We start from the raw sequence: 20,943 nt of genomic DNA, 5'->3' as shown, positions 1-20,943 counted from the left end.
ATGTTCTCAAAAGCAAATGGAGTGAGCTTGTCACTTCAGGGAAAACAGTTGACAGTGTTTATTGCCAATGTTAAAATTCAAGCTTTTAAGCAGAAGATTTGAATTTTGGAAAACCTGCATCTCCCATTTTGAGCTTGATAGTTTCCCAGTGTTTACAGTTTTCTGAAGAGGTTGATGTTGATTTTAATGAATGTGGTATTCTGATAGTGTTTCATGGAATGTGTCAGCATTTGGGAGATCTGCTTAACTCAGTGAGCCAATATTTTCCAAATAACTACCACATGATGTTACAAAATCATGCATATGTAAAGATCCATCCAAAGTACAAGATTGATAATGGATTTTAATCTAACTGATAAGGTTTCAGATTCTAACCTTTAAGAGATAACTACTTGTTGAGTTTGGGTGTAGTATCAAAGAAGAATATCCACATTTCTCTGAAGAAGCTATCAAGATAGTCCTCCTTTTCCAATCATATATCTATGTGAGCTCCAAATTTTCTTCAGATATCAACTAAAATAATACTGCAATAGATTGAGTACAGAAATAGGTATGAGAATTTAGCTGTTTTCGGCTAAACCAGACATTAAAAGAATTTGTCAAAGTGTAAAAACACTGTCACTCATCTTTTTTGTTTTAGAAAAGTAAATTTTCATAAAATGCTTATTATGTTACCATGTAATTGAATTATTTTTAAATGAGTTGCTAAATATTCTTTTAGATTCTCAGTTTTAATTTTAATATGGTAAATATCAATTCATATAACCGGTGGTGTGCTGGAGCTGGCTTGTGAGAGCTGGTTGTGTGCCTCTTTTTCCAACTGTGTGCTCAGTGTTGTCCGTTGGTAGCTTGAAATCTGCTGTAGTAGGAGTTTTCACATGACAGAAATCAGGAAAATTTACAAATCAAGGTTCTCCCTTGCCCAAAGCTGGCTGTTAAATGCTTGCAGCACCCTGCTGGATATAAATCACACAGACAGAAGCTCTTGGAGGTCATCGGTGATTTCTAAGAGTGTATAGGTCTCCTGAGACTAAATGATGTGAGAATTAGTTGTGCGGCCAAAGGAGTACCTTTTGGTGATTGGTCCACATGGAGGTGTATACCTTTTTATAATTCATACAGATTTGCCTCTTGTGCTAGGAATATTTGCAGAATAGATTCTTCCAATTTTGTTTGTTTTAACATCTAGTTGTTCAATCTGGTTCCATAATGGGATAACCTTTTTCTTTCCCCTAAAATCTCAGGTAGACAATAATACTCCGGGGGCAGATGGGCTGAGTTTGCCCCTTCGGCTACGTGCTGGCTGGCTGGCTGTGCCTTAGTTTCTCCCTTTTCTGTCCAGCGGTTTTCCAGGTTCAGATCAAGGACCGGCTAAAGCTGTGGCACCTGCACAGCGCCTTCACTTACTGTTCAGGCCCATACTGATCTTTTAGGCTGTGCTCCTATGACTTTCATGACCTGTCCCATGGAACAATTAGTTCCATACTGTTTGCTGTGCTATTGTTTCTGAGATGTTAGTTTTATTAATTCTTTCTACCCTGGTGTACCTAGTACAGTGCTTACCATATAGGTTCTCTTGCCTGGATAAAAGAATTTTTACTTTTGGATTGCCAAAGTTTGCTTTCCAAGGGAATGATGTAAATAAATCTTAAAATTATCTGTTATAAACCCAGTTTTTAATAATTCTTTTAAAATATAAGTAGATCGGAAATCATTGGTGTTCCTTAAAGTGAGGTCCTACACAGAGGCTTCCTTCAAAATTTGTTTTACATCCTGCGATTCTCCTGCCAGTCATAATAGGAACTGGTAGCTTATTTCATTGCCGAAGTCTGACTGTTTTGATTAAGTGATAATGAATAGTGAAACTTAGTAAAATGAAGCAAAGTTTCTAAGATTACATTGGTCTATAGGACCGAGTTGCTCACTAATTAGAAAACTTGGCAGGTTTTGAGTCCTGGGGAGTGGAGGTATTATTGTATTTTGCTGGTTGGGATCTCTGTCGAAAGCACTCAAGGTAGCTGGGAGATGGCTGTGCTCTCTTCTCTCTGTGCAAACTAAGTGATGGTCCGGCCCTCTCTGGATGTTCAGGCTAGGGAAGAGAAAAAGTGTGAGAGGGCCACACCAGCCCTAAGGCAGGAGCTTTCTGTGGGTCAGAGACACTACAGGCGTGAAAGGTCCTGGAATTTCTTTGGCCTGTGCCTCTTTTGCGATTATGGAGGCATAAAAATAGCTGCAATTTTCATTACTATAGAGACAAGGCATTATCTTGCACCTGGAGTAGTACTAGAATATCGTATATTGAACATTTCATTTATTAAAAAATAATTCACCATATTTAAGTTCTGTCTCCAATTTATCTTAAGAAGTTGGGGCAGTTTCTCCTCTGGCTTAAGTAAGGCTTCACTGTTAGTAGTCCTGAGCTCGTAGTGAGGTAGTTTAACTGCTTTAGAACTTTGTGCTGGGAACCTTCTTAGCCACCGAAGCATGGAAACCGAAAGTGAGGAGCATGGGTTCTCTACTATCTGTCACATCAGAGGATGACTGTTCCAGGGCAGTGACCGCCTCCTAATGGTAAGTCTCTGGCTTGCTCGTCATTTCTTAGAAACAGGAAAAAGAAAGGAAAAATAGGCCAGTCATAGTAGTGAATTATATTTCTTTAAAAGAACAAAAAACGGTGCAACCTTAATCCTCAATGATGATCATTTTTGCAGGTCTCTGTAGCTGGATCAGGCACCGGAAGAGGCTCTCCAGCTGTAACTCTAGTACAATTACCCTCAGGGCAAACTGTCCATGTCCGGGGAGTAATTCAGACCCCACAGCCATCGGTTATTCAGTCACCACAAATACAGACTGTTCAGGTCAGCTTCCTTCCTGGGTAATTTGTCCTGCACTTTCTTGAGGTTTTCTTTTTCTTTTACTAATGCATTTATGACCTTTTTCTTTGTGTAGCTTTGATTCTCAAGTCTTTTTATTAGACATTTGGTGGAATTTCCTGTTTATGTGTGCAGTGTACTGTGCCCTGCTAGAGACATAGATTCGATGAAGAGTTGCAGTTTTATTGTCAGCTCTTCATTTGCAGAATCAGTAATTGACAGAGGAGTAATTCTTCTTCACGTTGTTGCTCTGTGCTCAAACTCAGATTTATTGAGCAAAGCTCTCCAGTGGTGCTTAACAATATTTTGAGGATTCTTTGGAGAAGATGTCTGATAACACACTGATGTAGCGAGTGTAGTACTGATGCTGTTTGCATGAATACTCACATTAGTAGGTATGTAGAAGTTTTAGTTCATTTTTAACTCAATATGTGTAATCCATAGAAAATAAAATGATATTGTCACCTTGGTGTTGCGTTTATACGTCATGAACCCCCCTCAGATTAAATCTTAGTGTTTATAGACATGATTATTGTGGTTGTGATCCAGAGATGTGTTTTATTATTATTATCAAGGTTGGTCATAAATCCGTAACATTTCTTGAAGCTAAAACCTTTTTTGCATCAATAGATTATTGATTAATTAAAATGAGTATTCATTTATTAAAGCATACTTTTCCTGTTTACTGAGTTTATTTGTCCCTTTTTTAGATCTGTTTGTTGTTATCTGTTAAATCTTGAAATTATTTTAACCTAATCGATGACAGAAAGATCTGTGAGGAAAACGTAGATGCACATACTTAATCTTGTCCTTTTCCTGCATATATGAGTACAGTTTATTGCAGAATCAGGACAAAGTTGTAACACAATATCTGAAGTAATAAATATACATGCATTAAAAGCTTGGTTATCTTTGCAGAACAGGTGTCTTTTCCTGTCTTGCTCAAAAGTGTAAGAATAATTCTCAGCATTGTCTTTTTCTTCTTTCTGTGATGACCCTTGATTCCAAGAGTTTCGGACTCTTTGACCTTAATTATAAAACAAGAAAGTCTTTCCACTCTCCTTTTTGTATTATGTCTTTTATTGGGGTGCAGATTTTTCTCCTTAGTTTTAACTTAGCTAGTATTAGAAGAAAGTAGTATATTCAGTAGGCTTTTTTGGATTTTAGTAAATGGATGATTTAATTATCTTTCTAGAGCCAGGTGCCAGTGGATCATTGTCTTAGAATTCCTCCCTGTTGAACCGTGGGCAAGTCACTTAATCTCTCTGCATGAACTTCAATTTTCACCTTTCTAAAAAGGGAGAATAATGGCCTGCCTCACATAGGGGGTTGTTATGATTATATCAGAGATGTGTGAAAGCCCAGTGTAAAATGATAGGTGATGTATTATTGTCTGATTGCAATAACATTTTTTCTAGTAAGTTCTGTTCATTGGTGAGTGTACTTAGGTGTGACATGGTCATTTGGAGGTGAGCATATATGCACATCCCTGTGCCTTGGGCAGTATATATTCCTGCTTGCATTGTTGACGTTTTAAAAAGCTCCTTTGATTTTGCCCAAATCAAATTCCCATGTAACTGTAATATTAAATTGTAATGAGTAAAGTGAGTTTTGTAAAGTCAGAACTATCCTAGGCCCAGAATGATAAATGGATGGATAGATTGAGCGCAGTCATGTTGTAGACAGATATATTATTTTAGTTTTCTGATTTTGTTTAATAATCATATTATTACTTGACTTGAAAAAATGAAATCATACTTAAAACTCTACTCTTTCTTTTAAGGAGAAATTCCTCATTTTGACCTTTAAGACCTACCACCATCAAGCCCCAACCTACTTCTTGTAATGTAAATCCTAATTTTAACCAGGCTTGTTAACTCACTTGTTTACCTGCTCAAATATCCTTTCTTCTTTGGGCCTATCTAATGTCTAATTTGAAGACCTAGCTCAAGTCAGCTGTGGTATTGTGAAGAGGGCAGTGAAATGGAGACACTTTTTCTGCTTCTGTCACTCGCTCATTCACTCCCTGCTGTGTGTGTAAGAGGACTTTCAGAGTCAGAATCTTAGACCTTACTAATCTTATATTTAGTCCTTTCCTGGGAAGCCTCACCTCGCATTCCAACCACTCTTTCATTTGCATTTCTCTAGTATTTATTGTCCGTACCATTCCTTTCCACACACACTTGTTCTACAGCTGAAATGTTTCTGTCTGTGCTTCCTTTCCTAAGCCAGGTTGTGAGCTCCATTAGTGCGGGTTCACTGTGTTGTATTGCTGGGCGCTTCCCCAGCAGCTGGCTTTGAAGTGCACACAGAGACGTGTAACCACCGTGTTTTGAATGAAGGAGATCACATATTTTGTGATGCATTTCAGAAACTCTTGTATTATAGGTAGCAACGATTGCAGAGACAGATGAGTCTGCAGAATCAGAAGATGTAATTGATTCTCATAAACGTAGAGAAATCCTTTCACGAAGACCCTCTTATAGGTATGTTAATTAAGTTTCCTACTGTAATGATACTTTTTCCAAAAAAGGGAGAATACTTATACATCAAACTGATTCTTCTGTTATAGCTTTTCTGTTTTAAATCTCATTTGTATATCTTAATTATTTTTATTGTTAAATTACATTTTAGAAAAATACTGAATGAACTTTCTTCTGATGGGCCTGGTGTTCCCAAGATTGAAGAAGAAAAATCAGAGGAAGAAAGAACGCCACCTCACATCGCTACCATGGCAGTACCGACTAGCATATATCAGACTAGCACGGGGCAATACAGTATGTATGCTGCAGTACGATATGGTGCAGGCTAGCTTTAAGTCTTCTCTAGGAACAGCGAAGCATCTGAGTTGACATTGAATGGTTCAGGTTTAAAAGGCATCATGATACCTAAACTGTGTACCATTGAATGAAAAGTACCTGTTCAAGAAGAGGGAGATTTGTATATATACACACATATACTTTTGAAAAGTATACAGTTCTTTACTGAATATAGAAGAAAATTTGGGGGTAGAATAAAAGGATTTTTTCCTATTTATATGTTTATATTCATGTCTAGTAAAACTTTAAAACTTACAGTTTTTTGTTGTCTTTATGATGCATGCAAACATAAGATACAAATGTGTTTCATTTTTGTTGGCCTTTGTTACCAACAATTACATTTTATACTTACTAATCTACAAGAAGTACATATGTTTTCTAAATTGTGTTTTAAATGTAATTCTGTTTACACTACTCTCTGTGTTAATTTGTGCTGCGGTTTTTTCCAGAAGAGAATGGAAAAATGATTTACTTTTTAGAACTACAGCAATTGGACAGATCGTTTTATTTGAAATTTTAAGTACCAAAAGCTCTAAATAAACAGATACATTCATATTTAGTCTTGTGCATTTTAATGAGCTGTTCATTCTGTGCTTTTTGCTCCAATTAAAGCACTAGTTTTTTCCCGAATCAAGAATGTTTGATACATAAAAATACTTTAGTGAAAATTGAGGGTTAGGAAGAAAAGAAAGTGGGAGGAGGGAAAGACAGAAAAAAGTTTTTTAAAAAAAGGCTGCTTAGGTAGTGGAATATGTGTGATATTAAATACTGTATTGGTCCAAATACAGTGTTAAGATTTTAGATATATTTTCTGTTTTCCCTTTAAAAAGCAATAATATCTAGAAAAATCTCAAGTCTTAATTTAAGACCTGGCTATTGAAGCAAGCTATAATCTTCTTTAGTATATATAAAGACCTTATATTGTCATGAGTATGTTAGAGTTTTTCTGACAGTGGCAGTGGATTTGCAGTATTAAACCCATTCTCCTTTGGTCCCTCGCGCTCTTTGGGTAGCTCCCCTCATCAAACCTGGCAGAACTGGGGTATAATTTGTCCACAGCCTCTACAGGGTACTGACTTGCCTTTTCCAAAGTCACTGTTAGGAAAAGAAAACTCATCACTGTTTGTAAGAGTCAGACCTTGAGGTTTTCACTGTCATTCCTCTTTTGTTACTTCTCTGGGTTACATGCTGTTCTCTCTGGCCCACTGGGAGCACGTGGTGGGAGTTGTAGACTGCACATCCGGGTTTGCCAGCCGGTGGGCCCCTGCAGAGCGGCACACGGGTCACAGGTGTGTGAGTTCCTCGTGCTCTCAGGCCCAGAGTGGCTGGGCAGGCCTTGGAGCTGCTAGAACCTCCCGATGGGTCAGCTCTGGCCTTGGACAGTAGACTCTACACATATTATGATTTTCTGTTTGTGTTGTGATGGGGAAAAGGTTGGAAATTACTGCCAAAATAATGCTGAGACATCTTAAAGTTTGAGGGATGACCAAAGAGGCTGTCATCTTAAAAGTTTCCCTGGCGTGTCCTGATGCTGCTTTGGAGTGGTGGACGCGGTGGTCTCTTTACAAGGTGACAGGAAGGGGACGCCTCAGTTCATTTGCCTAGATCATTAGCTGAACATTGACATCATGACAACACGTTGGGTTGAGAGAATGCTGAAGCTAGAGATGACGTGGGGAAGGCACTCTTGTCCTGCTGCTCACTGACTGGATTAGAGCGAGAAGCTTTGTTTTCCCATCTGAGGGTTTTAGTCTTTGAAATGGGAATAATAGCAAATTACCAAACTCTGGGGTTAGTGTAAGGACAAAAGGAGACAACAGGTACAAGTCCAGGAAGAGAGACTTGCTACTTTGGACAGGCAACAGAGAAATGTAAGCCAGCTGCGGCTACGTCTCATTCAAGGCCGTTGGCCCGCTCCCTCCAGCTAGCGCTGAAGCCTTTGTTTCTTGTGCTCTTAGTGCAGCTTGCAGTGGGGGCAGTGGGGGACTCGGCTTTAAATGTCACTGGGGGTGAGGCTGGGGAGGGGGTAGTGGAGTCGGGAGTTGTGGTTGAGAACTAGAAAATCGAATGTTTAGAAGTTAGCCGTTTATCTGTTTGCAACATTAGAAGTCATGCAGTGTCTGTAAGTTAGGTTTCTGAATTGAGACCCCTCCAGTATGGTTCTGGCAGTTATTTTAATGAAAAGTTGTGGTTATTCTATGTGCGCCGTCTGCAGGTGAAAATTGCCATTTATTGGTTCACGAAAAGCCATATTGCCTTTGTTAAAATTTTGTATTTCTTAGACATTCAGTGCCACTTGTTTCTGTTGATAATTCTTTCATTCAAGAAGTGAACACTAATATTGAAACTTTTTAGAAGATGTTGACTTTAACTGGATGGTGGTTGTATCTTTACACATACACAGAATCCATTTTCATTAATCATATTTCTCACTAGGAATAACTTAACAGATATTAATGTTTTAATATTGTTCCTAAATATCTAGAAATAGAAATAATTACTGGTGTCCTTTGGTTTTAGAATAGAAAAGTTTATTTTGCTAGAATTTCTGGAGACATTTCTATGTATTTGCATATACCTATTTTTGAGACCCTTTGATAACCTTTTATTGTAAAACTGTTTTTTTAGTTTTAATTTTTTCTTCTACTTTTATCCATGGATGACTTTCCCCCAAACTTCACTTTGTTTTTTATTTTCAAAGATTATTATTTTAGATTATTTATTTTTAATTTGGTATAAGGAGTTAGTTGGAGTTAAAAACAAAAAGAACTAAAGAACTTGGTGTGTCAAAGCTGAAGGAATAAAATGAAAATAAGTAAACCCAGGTTTTCCTGTATACAAGCAGTTAGTAGTTGAAAGTTAAATATTTGACAGAAGTTGGCTTTACTATTTTAACTTATTTTTTTAATTACAAAAATTAATAAGTGAAAGTTGCAATAGGCTACTCCCTGGGAGTGGGAAAAATAACTTAAAATAGGGATTCATTATTGCAACACCAAGACAGCCACACTTGCAAAATCTTTCCTGAAAGTACAGATCTTAGTGATAGGTTTGCTGTGTGCTTAGTACGTCGCTCTGGTCAAAAAAATCTGTTCTGTCACAGAAGAACATTTCTGAAAGCGGTTCAGAAAGGCTTAGAATTAGCAAAGAATGTTACTTGCTACGTAAAACATTTAAGATATGCATTAAATGCAAGTGAATTCATAAATGCATAGTAAAGCAGCTAAATAAATTAAAATGTTTGGGGTTTCATAGTTCACTAAATTTTCTCTAAAGACAGTTTTTTTATCCCCCACTCTACTATACCTGACCTCTTCCCTTATCAATTAAGGACCATCACCCAAGACTTCCAGTTATTTTTTTTTTTGCTAAATGTCCCGTCTATTTGCTTGTTCCTACTTTATTTTACTAGGAACCTTGTTAGAATGAGGGTCTATGAACTCCTTTTAACTGGAATTGTTATACACTAAAGGTAAGTGGGTCAATCCATAGTCCACCATCATGGGAAAGATAGACATGAACTTTGCGGACTGCTTCATGAATTGAGAGTTCTCAGGAGACCATTTGAATGGACACTGATTCCATGTCTCCATCAAGGCCTTGGCCACCTGACAGGCTCATACGTTCTAAAGTACATGCACTTGTGTTTATGATTCTCAGTAGCAACTTTGCTGACATTCTCCCAAGGTCGCTTTCAAAGCAAACACGGGAGGGATCTACCCATGGGAATCTGGCTCTTTAACCTGGGTGTTGCTGTTCTTGTTACAGCATGAGTCTGTCGAGTCTTTCTTCTGCTGTATGCACTCCTTGGCCTTTAAGGCCCAGGTCCTCACAGGTTCTGTTTTGTGCTCACTTTTTGAATTTAAACCTGAGAATTCACTGGCATAAGGTCTGTGTTCTTTGTAAAGGTAATTCAATGAAATTTTATTTGTGAATCTCTTTATTACAATTTGGAATAAAGATGGTTTTAAATAATAATTAAATATTTATATGTTTATGTATTTGAATTAGCTCATATATAAAGGTTTCAGATTAAAGACAGATATTAGCATCAAGTGGAAAGAGGTCAGATGAAATCTTAGTTTATATAAATTCTACTCCTTCCTCATTTGGTCATGAACTCTTTTTTTCAGTTCCTACCCTTATTTATCTTTCTCTTCTTCCTTCTTTAATGATTAGACAAGACTTTAAAATATTAATTTTTTAATTAAAAATTTTTTTACCAAAACTCTTGAATTTTCATCCCATAAGTAATATTTTCCTTATATCAATGATATTAACAGCTCCAGGAGAGAAGTGCTCAATGGCAGTGAGTAATGGGAGGAGCAGATTTTTTAAACACAGTTTTGTATACCAGGAATTTGTAAAGAATTTATTGCCTAGACTAGTTGACATGATATCATCCTGGTTACCATGGTATATGGTAAGTTGGGGATGTGTAAGACATCCTTGAGTTAATACTGATTTGAAACCAAATACCGTAACTATATAAGAAGTTTATAAAGACATTTGTGTAACTAAAACTAACTTAGTAGAAAAATGCTTAGTAAATTAATGAATTACACTTTATCTAGACACTCTTTCTTAACGTAAGGTCAGTGTGTATGACATTCAGCCAGTGGATACAGAGTGACCTACTTAATTATGAAGTACAGCTCACCTGAGACTTTAGGGGAAAAGAGTCAGGTCCTTCCCAGAGCAACTAGGACAAAAGAGTCTAACTTGTACCCACAACTGCTATGAGCAGGTGACGTACCAGTAGGCTTAAATCATTGATTATATAATCTAGCTGTCCAATTTTAATTCAATTTTGATTATTTTATGAAACTGTAATGTTATAAAGGATTACTTAAAAGAGGAAAGTTCATATGCTTATGGTCTAAAATAAAAAAACCCTTGACTTCTGCTTGAGTGCAAATCAATGTTCATAGGCCAGTGTCGGGTCTTCATTGTGAACAACAGTGTGGCCATAGGCACAAGCTTTTATGCCTCAGAGGCACGTGTCAGTCCAAGAAAGCATTAATAGAGCCTGGGTGCCCAAGTAAAGCTAGTGGGAAATACAAAGGTGTTTTACTTTCATTGGTTGCTAATGGCCTTCCTATGGGCCCATCGTTTCATTTAAAAATGATTAGCCAGACACAATGTCTGGGAGTTGTTTTGAAATACTGCAGACAAAAAAAAGTTTGGGATGAGTGGGTAGGGAAAATTCTTTCTACTTCTGTTTATTAGAAAACTTCCATAAGTTTTTAAAAAAAAATAATTAGCTAAAATGAAATGAGTTATGACAACTCATTCAGTTAATTTCATCTTAGTTTTTCCTACCGTTTGATTTATCTTGATGAGTGTTTGCTGAAAACACACATTATACTGTCCTTGAATATTTTCTAGCCTAGGAAGTTTCCTCCTCAAATCTTTTGAATACACAGATGCATGCACAAAGCTTATTTCCAGTATCCTGAAGCATTGGGAAATCTTGTTTATTGTCAATTGAGAGGTAACATTTTAAATAGGAAAGTCCTCTGTCATTTGATAATGCCAAAATCAACAGTGTCTTTGGCTTAAAAAATAAAAGCTAGGCCAAAGTACAAGATGACTTAGTAAGACCGTTTTCCCCCTGGAGCCAGCGTGTGTGTGTGTGTGTGTGTGTGTGTGTGTGTGTGTGTGTGTGTGTCTCTTGTCCACATCTAATTATATAATGACTCGACCAGAAAATGGTGAGAGGAACAAATTCTTGATATATCAGCTTTTTATGGTGTAAAAGTGAGGAAGTTTTGGTTGGAATTATAGGAAAACATTGAAAAAGAAAGTGAAAAAAAAGAAACTATGGAAAGAAAAAAGAAAGTAAGGATCTTTGTTATCTACCTATTTCATGGTTCTTATCCTTGGAAGCAACTACTCTCACCTCAGCTTTTTACTAGTCCAAAAGCTGGATAATTGTATTGGCATTGAAATGAGTCATTTAGAATTTGAAACCATACTTCATTTAACTCTTCTAGATTCACAGGTGGCTTAAGTTGTTCATAATATAGTCTGTCTCGAGGAAATGAAGGCCATTCATTCATCATTTCTATTGAGTGCCTGCTATATGCTAGGCTTGTGCTTCTTACACATTGTGGTTACACTGCCTGTGCCTGTTCCTTCTAAAGCACTATTCCTATGACATCAAACTAATCATCAACTGAAAATGCACATTCAAATGTATGATAACATATGAAATTCATTCATGTCCAGCCGTGAGGACCCAGGAAGCAGCATCTCTTCTTTATCCTTCCCTTTTAAGAAGTTAGACATAGATCTCTCCCAAACCTTTTTATTGTAAGGGGAGAGTCCCGCAAATCTTTGGAGTCATGGTAAAATCTTGTTTTTAAATATGTACAGAATATAGTACTCTAGGTGAACGAGATAAATAAAGTGATATTACATCAGAGTTTCTCAACCTCAGCACTATTGACATTCTGTAACTGATTCTTCAGTTTCTGTCAATCATATTCTACTAGTGGCATGTCAGTGAACTAAAATGCAGAGAATGCATCTATGTTGAAATGTTTTTAAAAATGTTAACCCATCTTTCTGTGTTAGGCCCTACAACCTTAGGTCAAAGCACTGAAGATTTGTTGTTGTTACTCTTTCTAATAGTTCTGACAAGTGTAAACGATCAGGTCATCAACTAAGTGGTCCTTTGCCCAGACACTCTTAAAAATGTTATGTAATGATTTGGAAAGATTCAGAGTATATTTTAACACTACTATAACATTCCTGTCAGACATTCACATTGATTTATAAGTGTTGTGTTATTCTGGTGGTGGTGTTTTTATTTTCATTGTAAAGTCTGGTTAGCTAGTTTATATGTGATTTTTTGAAAAAAGGATAGCCCTTAGTTCCACTTAATGTCTAGTGTTTAAACTAAAACATGGGGTCATAATCTTTGTGTTAAAGTATACAGTACTCTCAGATATTTTAAAGAGTACTTTAGAGTGAAATTTAAAAACAAAACATTTAATCAATTATTCTTTTGAAACTTTCCATAAATATGTTAACTTTTAAACATGTCTGGCAAGTCTCAGTATGTAGAGGAAATCTGCCTCATATTTGTTGCCGTTAGCTGCAGTTGTTGGAGATGCTTGGTAGAGGTAAATAGTGTAGCACACAATCTTTCAGTACAGTTGCCTTTTAAGGTCCTTTCCAGCTTAACATTTTGTTTGTCAGGATTCTCCTGGCATAGTCAAAATGGTAAAGGTTACAGTTTTGTAGACTTGAGCTTTAAAACCAAAATATGTAATATATTCCATTAAAAGCTACTTTCTTGATGATAAATTAGAAAAGTGGTTAGCTGAATGAAGGTACAAATTCATTGTAATTATGCTCAATGGAACCTTGCTGACCATTTCTTAAATGTTGGAAGAATGCTATTTATCTATAACTAAAAATATCTGAAAGAATGGAGAAAATCAAGAAGCTGGACTTTCTCCCTGTCTGCATCTCCAGTCTGCTTCTTAAATAATTTAGTTGGATGGATGCCAGGGAGACGGAAAACTCCATGGGTTCTATGTCTGTCAAACAATTCTGAATATGAGCTATTTTTGAGTATTTATGAGCTTTTTCAGAGTGTGGTCCCATGAAGGAGGACCTCCTTATCAATTCAGCATAGAGCAATAAGGGTAACTTAGAATGGGAAGCATTGGTAATAAAGAGGCCCAGAGTATATTCTTCCAGTATTGGGAGTATTAAAAATGAATCGTGAAATTCTCTAATATTTCTTTTCTTTTTCTGTTAAGTTGCTATAGCCCAAGGTGGAACAATCCAGATTTCTAACCCAGGATCTGATGGTGTTCAGGGACTGCAGGCATTAACAATGACAAATTCAGGAGCTCCTCCACCAGGTGCTACAATTGTACAGTATGCAGCACAATCAGCTGATGGCACACAGCAGTTCTTTGTCCCAGGCAGCCAGGTTGTTGTTCAAGGTATATTTTATTAATCTAATACATTTAGAATACCTGTGGATTATTATATCATACCATTTAGTGGTGATTTTATAGTTTTCTGAAATATACAGACGGTAGATTTGGGGGGGTGGGGGGAGGCACTTAAAAGGGTTGAAAAAGAAAGATTTTAATACATTAAACAAGTTAAATTATATGATTCACTTTTTAGCAGGTTTTATTGCTCTTAAGAAAGGTTAAATTCAGAGTAGCATGATGGAAAAAGGGAGTTGGAAACATGAATGAATTTTTGAATTAAGTAAATGTCCTTCATTTGGGGGTTAGAAATATTGCGCCTAATATATTTTTATTACCTAGTTTATGAAGATTTAAGTATCCAGTCCATTTTGCACTGAATTTGGGTCTTTCCCCAGCTGTTACACTCAAGTCTCATTTTTAGACATCTCATTTGAAAACAAAGGCTAGTTGTTGGTTTTTCTTTAGACCATTCTTAGTATATCTGAATTCTGAGGTACTCGTGCTGCCTCTTACAGAAGCTGACAGTAGTGAAATAAAACAGTTGGCACATAGCCCTAAGCTTTTAGGATAACCTAAGATTTCGATCAAAGTTGAGTTTTACATTATTTTAATTTCATTGTCTTCATAATAACTATAATAACTATAATATGTTTAATACAACTTTCAAAACTTCTGTTTTAATTTAATTCTATTCTGCTTGGTCTGTTTGCTTAGGGCATATGATATAGCACTAATTTTAAGGGGAGTAATCAGTTCTTTTAGTTTGAAAATCTTGCAAGTGTGGAAAAAAGCAGATTATAATTGATGAATCTCTTGAAAATTAGCTTTTCTCTTAGGTATTTGGGGGTTAGCATGGACAATAATAAAAGTATATGAAGAACTGAAGTGGTGGCATTTATGGAGTAAAAAAAAATACATAGTACTTACCCAATACTTTAATTTTAAATGTAAAACTAAGTCCACCTACATATTTCCCTGATAACTCGTGAACTCTGGTGTCTAAATGAATAATCATAAAGAATAATCATTTCTTCTAATTTTATCTTTTTCATATGGAAAACCTGCTGCAAACTTGATACTTTAACAACAAGGAGAGTTTTTAAAATGTTTTATATTTTGCATAGATAATATGCACAGAAGTTTAAACACATTTATTTAAACATAAGTTTTGTCCTCTGAGGGTTTTAGTTAAGAACTTTTTTTCTTCCATAAGTCATAAAGATATTTTTCTACATTAATTCTATTAGCTTTGTAGTTTTACTTTTCACATTTAGGTCCTTAATCCACCTGAGGTTCACCTGTGTACATACTATTAGGTGGGAATTCCTTTTCATTTTTTCTCCATGTATGGAGCTAGTTTTCCCTACTGATGGTTTGTCCTTTCCCAGTTAATTTATGGGGCAATAGTATTTAAACAATAGGTTCTCATGTATACTTGGATCTGTCTCAGAACTCTCCATTCTGCACTCTTGGTCTCTTTTTCTATGTGCCAGTGCCATACTGGTTTGTTGGTTCGCAGAACAAGTTCCCCTTTCTGTCCTTTTGTCTGTCTGTCTGTCTGTTTGCTTAGGGTCTTTTTAGTGCTGAGTTAGCCTTTGGGAACCGTTATTCTTTCGTATGCATTTGGAATAAGTTTGAGTTTCTAAATAATAACAATGTCATATAATAAAATGAGAGTGCATTTAATTTATAGATTAATTAGGGAGAACTGGTCTTTTTATTGAGCTATAATTGACATTTAACATTATATTAGTTACAGGTGTACAACATAATGATTCCACATATGTATAAGTCACAATAAGTGATCACTGCAATAAGTCTGGTTAACATCCATCACCACACATAGTTACAAATTTTGTTTTCTTGTGATAAGAACTTTTAAGATCTACACTCCTAGCAACTTTCAAATATACAACACAGTATTATTAACTGTTGTCACCATGCTGTACATTATATCCCCAGGACTTATTTATTTTATAACTGAAAGTTTGTACCTTTTGACCACCTTCACCCATTTAGCCCGTTCCCCACCCCCCACCTCTGGCAACCACTCATCTGTTCTCTGTGTCTATGAGTTTGGTTTTTTTGGGTTTTTTTAGATTCCATATATAAGTGAGATCATTCAGTATTTGTCTTCCTCTGTCTGACTTATTTCACTTAGCATAATGCCCTCAAGGTCTATCCATGTAACAAATGACAAGATTTCCTTCTTTTTCATGGCTAAATAATATTCCCTTGTATATATGTACCACATTTTCTTTATCCATTCATCCATCAATGGACACTTAGGTTGTTTCCATATCTTGGCTGTTGTAAATAATGCTGCAATGAACATAGGACTGCAGATATCTTTTCAAGTTAGTATTTTTGATTCCTTTGGATAAGTACCCAGAAGTGGAATAGCTGGGTTGGATAGTAGTTCTATTTTTAATTTTTTGAGGAACCTCCATGCTGTTTTCCTTAAAGGCTGCACTAGTTTATATTCCCACCAACAGTGCACAAGAGTTAGGCGGAACTGAAGGCTTTATAATGTTAAACTGACCTATTCCAAACTGTTGATCGTCTCATTTATTCAGGTGGATCTTATTTTAACTTCTTTTAACAATTTAAAATTTTCTCCATGGGAGTCTTTTATATTCTTTGTGTAGTTAGTTCCTAAATGCTTTTGGTTTTCATTGCTGTTATGAATGCTGCCTTTCTATTACATTTTCTAGTTGTTGCAGGTGAAGAGAAATATTATTGATTTTTTAAAAGTTTACCTTTTATCTATTAACCTTGCTAAACTATAGTTACTGCTAATAATATGCTGATTCATTGTGAATCTATCCGTGATACTATGTGAATGCTTTTATCAAATACAAGTAAGATGTTTGTTCTTTCCTTCCAATCTTTATTCCTCTCTTTTTCTTTCTCTCCTTGCCTGGCCTTTGCTTTTCCTTTCCTTTCCTCCTCTACTTTTTTTTAAAATCATGGTGGCCAGCCGCTCTAGTTCTGCGTTACACATCACAGGATCCTTGGGCACTCTTGTCTTACTCTCTATCCACCTTCCCCCCTATCATTCCATTGAAAGGTCACAGCAGTTTCTTTGTGAGTTCTCAATTAATCGCTCAGCGGTATAACACTGTTGACTTCTGCTTCTTTCGCTTCCCTGATACTGCATTTTATTGTAGTTTCTTCTCTCTCTCCTGCCTCTCCTTCAGTCTCCTTTGTTGGTCTGATCTTCCTCTGCCCGGCTCGTAAGTGTTAGTGGCATTCCTCAGGCTTGCATCCTGGGCCCTCTGCTGTCAGACTTGAGTACTCTCCCTGGATGACCTCATCCCTGCCCATGGCTTCAGTTCACTGTGACTGTGCCCCTGACTCCAACTGGCTGCTCAGATATCCTACACACATCTTCAACTCCTTAAGTCCAAAACTCCACATCCATTTTTCCCCACCCAAGTATTTTTTCCCCCCTTTTGGTGAGGAAGATTGTCCCTGAGCTAACATCTGTGCCAATCTTCCTCTGTTTTGTATGTTGGATGCCGCCAGAGTATGGCTTGATGAGCGGTGTGTAGGCCCATACCCAGGATTTGAACCCACAAACCCCAGGCCGCCGAAGCAGAGCAAACAGACTTAACACTACACCACCAGGCTGACCCCCTACCCCAGTTCTTTTGTTTACCCTATTTCAGTAATGGATTACTGTCCATCCTGTTGCTTCAAGCCAGAAACCTGAGCATCATCCCTTACTCTCCCTCCCCCCATCCATTCTTCCTCCTAGCCAAATCACACCTCTTCGCTCCTCTGCACCCAGTCATAACCCAAGTTCTGGCTGCCATCCGCTCTGACCTGGATTACGACAGCAGGTTCCGATCTCTGCTCTGAAGCTGGCCACTGTGGAGCAGCTTCTTGATCTTCCTAGTCATGCCAGAGGCAGCAGATCCCTTCTTGGCCGGTTTTTTGTGAATTGTTCCTGAAAGTTCAGCTAGGCTCTCTTTCTTCATCCTTCTCAATGATCCTGGGAGCTACTACTATTTCTTAAAAACAAGTCTCTGCCTCCGACACTTCCCTCTCTACATTATACTCTCAATTCTGCAATTCAGAGTGGTATTTCTAAAATTCACATCTAATTACGTAAGTCTCCTGCTCAAGAACTTTCATTGACTGCCTGTTACTTGTTAGACAGAGTCCAGATCCTTAACACAGCCCAAATCTCTGCCTGATCCAGGCCTCCTTCCTCTCACCTTCTTCGTCTTTTGTAGTGCAGCTCTGTGCTGGATTCTTCTAATTTTCTGTGATATGCCATGCCCCCTCTCCTCTCTAGGGCCCTCGCACGTAGCCTTTGCTCTGACAAGAACACTTTCCCTAATCATGTGCATTATTCAGTTTTCACCTTAGACAGCACTCCAGGAAGCCTGCCCTGATCCTCCAGATGTGGCTTAGATACCTCCTGTGAGTTCCCACTGCACCTTCTTGGGGCACATCTCACACTCTTGTGAAGCTCCATGTCCTGCCTAGATGGGAACTTCTATTTGGACAGGGATTCTTAGTCCCTAGCACAGTCGCTGGCGTATGATAAACATTCAGTAACCATTTACTGAACGAGAGTGAAGTACTCCTCGTCTGTGAAAATGTTACTACTTCTGTGTGCTGCTTAACTGAGTTTGGTCCAGCAAGTATATTAAAACTTAACTACAGCAGTAGTCCGCCAAGCAACCAAGCTTCCTCCTGCCCTTCCTTCCTCTACCCTTTTTTACACTATTTATTGAGTACCAAGTGCCAATTTAAAGAAATGTTGACATAAAAATCTATTTGAACTTTCTGAAATTGGAAATAAAATTGACACTTGGACCCAAACCTTTAGGTGAGGCTGGGATGGAAGAGTCGTTCATGGATCCTCTGATGGGGTTAACATCTAGGCTGATCCCTAGACCTCTTTCCTCAGCCAGGGCAGGCTGTCTTCAGTTCATGTGCTCTGGAGAACACTGAAAACCTGATACTCCCTGATGTCTCACCTCCTTAGTACCTAAGTGTGAAGTCCCTGCCTTTACCAGAAGGTGCTTAATTGAATAAGGCAAACTGTGGTAGAGTGTCCTTTCATTGACATAAGGTCGGGTTGGATTCTAATCAGATAAGAGAATGGGCTTTGTGCAGCCCTCTGATAGAGGTAAAAGGTCTCAGTGACATGTCACTTATTTTTCTGCAGTAGAGATGCAAATCAGGTTTTTCCCCAGGCTGTGGTCTATTATACTGTTGAACATATGCCAGTTTTTTGTCTAACTGTGCAATTGTTAAATTTCCTATAGAGAACCAGCAATTCAAGCACTGAACCTTCATTAGGTGACCCAAATAAAATTGGACATATTTTTTAAAATTTACAAATAATAATTGTGACTGACTTAAGAATTTTTAAAAATCACAAAATTCTTTTCAAGGGATTTTAATTTAGTAAAATAATGTATTAGATTGAGCCCCATGAAATTGCTGTTTTTGTGAGCCAAAAAAGTCAAATATCAGCAGATTTATTTGGTTCAATCTAATATTTATGGAAGAATGCCATATAATACTTGCTACATTTGGCACAGTGAATTTTTAAAATTTCAGTATCTACTCCCTTCAAGTGAAATTAGCAAATTCTATGTTACCTTAGGAACAGCTTGATTTTATGGTGGTGTAGCAAATAAAAATGTGCTAAGTGAACAAAGGTGGCTGGGTATTTCTTACTGGGTGAATTTAGAAGCGTCTATGAAATACACTTCTGTGTATTTCACAGTGTCTTTCAGGGCTGAATGTTAGGGTTCTTTTTTTGTTTTTTTAATCTCCAAGTATTTTTTTCCTCCTTCTGTGAGTTATGAAAACTATATAGGGTTTATGCCCCCTTTGTTTATCTAGAAACTTGGACAGGACAATAATAAAGAAGTAGCCCCATAAGAAACAACTATGTAACTTTTAATGCTAATGAGACGTTTTTTGCCAGAGCCCATCCCAACATATTTTTATGTAAAAATGAGAAACGAGCATTAAGATGCTTTATTGCAGGAAGGGTTTTCATAGGGCTTGGGTTTCAGTGAGCTCGGCTGTGACAAAGCAAACTGATGGCAGTGATAGGCTAGTGATGTCATTGTGATGTCAATACTCCTACGTACCCTGCCCATGCTTGTTAGTTCGGAACACTTTCTGTTGCCCTGTGAGAGGGGAAACAAGGCAGTTTGTATGCAGAAGCCCATCATGGCTGTAACTGGAGATGAAACAGGTAAGAATTTTAAAGTGGGATTTAAATTACTTCTGCAAAAAAATTTTTGAACTTTAAAAAAATTATTTCGGGACACCTGAGTGTTTCAGAAAGTATGACTTTTCCGGTAGCTGAGGAGTAAGACGTTCCTTTCTTTCTCTCTCTGTAAATTCCGCACTCTGTTGAGGCATCTCAGTGTGCTTGCCTTTTCGCTCACTTGACCACGGCAGTGGTCCTCGCTCGCTCGCTCTCCGTTCCGCTCTACCAAAATAAGCTGTTACTTCATCTGCAACCTGTTGCAGGTCCGATGCCGCTACAGATTAAATTTACAGAGTTTGCAAGTTGTCAAAAACCGAGCTGCCGATTTCCTCGCCGCGTACGCACTTAGCCTAGAGCCGAGGAGCCGCGCGGAGGGCCGCCGCCGCCGCCGGCCCCCGGCCCCCGGCCCCCGGGCCCCGGGCCCCTGCCCCCGGCTCGGCTCGCGGCGGCGCGCGCTGACGTCACCGCGCCTCCCGGAACCGCTCGGGGGCGCCGGGGGCCTGCGGCGGGCGGCGCGCCGACGTCAGCCAGCAGCCGGGCTGGCCGCGGGCCCTGGCGCGTGCGGCCCCTGACGTGAGCGCGGGCCGGCCCCGCCGCCCCTCCGGGGCGCCCTCCCGCCGCTCAGCTTCGCTCGCGAGCCGTGCTTTGCCGCCCCCCTCGAGGTGAGTGTCTGCCGGCCGAGGGCACGCTCGGGGGCCGGCGTCCCCAAGAGTTCCGCGCGTGCCTCGGTGCCCGTGCGGGTCGCGGCTGTGGCCGGGTGGCCGCTGTCCTTCGTGCGGCGGCGGCGGCGGCGTCGATTGAGGTAGCGTGTGCCCGCCGCCCCGGCGCCGAGCGCGCAGGTGGGCGCGGAGAGGGGGCTGGCGGACGCCCGCCGCGGCCTCGCCACCAGGGCGACAGGCCCGTGTCGGGAGCGTGCAAAAGCCGTGGTCGCTTGTTTGTAGGATTATCTTGAGGACGCATTGTTTCTCTCGAGCTTTTGTGAAGTTTTAGAGATGCTACAGATTGCAGAACCTCTCCAATACAAATTTATTGTAAGATAT

The 20,943-nt window shown here is 38.6% G+C and overlaps 1 protein-coding gene across 50 annotated transcripts in view; it reads left to right on the top strand.

Moving 5' to 3' along the window:
• CREM (cAMP responsive element modulator) overlaps window positions 1–20,943 on the top strand; it is a 62,176-nt gene that overhangs the window by 28,410 nt on the left and 12,823 nt on the right. For 11 of the 50 annotated variants that reach the window (XM_044762549.2, XM_044762550.2, XM_044762545.2 and 8 more), the window contains 4 exons: window positions 2,712–2,858; window positions 5,262–5,359; window positions 5,508–5,650; window positions 13,468–13,656. The exons of 3 other annotated variants lie outside the window; for them this stretch is intronic. In XM_044762549.2, the coding sequence (XP_044618484.1) occupies window positions 2,712–2,858; window positions 5,262–5,359; window positions 5,508–5,650; window positions 13,468–13,656 (577 nt within the window). Of the gene's footprint in view, window positions 1–2,454; window positions 2,572–2,711; window positions 2,859–5,261; window positions 5,360–5,507; window positions 5,651–13,467; window positions 13,657–19,664; window positions 19,886–20,398; window positions 20,743–20,943 lie in introns of those variants that run through there. 36 more of the 50 variants (XM_044762558.2, XM_070500931.1, XM_044762559.2 and 33 more) reach the window with 12 other exon arrangements.

This window comes from Equus asinus, chromosome 29, assembly GCF_041296235.1.
Source record: "Equus asinus isolate D_3611 breed Donkey chromosome 29, EquAss-T2T_v2, whole genome shotgun sequence".
Lineage (NCBI taxonomy): Eukaryota > Metazoa > Chordata > Mammalia > Perissodactyla > Equidae > Equus > Equus asinus.
Note: the sequence above shows the minus strand (reverse complement) of the source record. Positions and strands in the feature narration are given on the sequence as shown.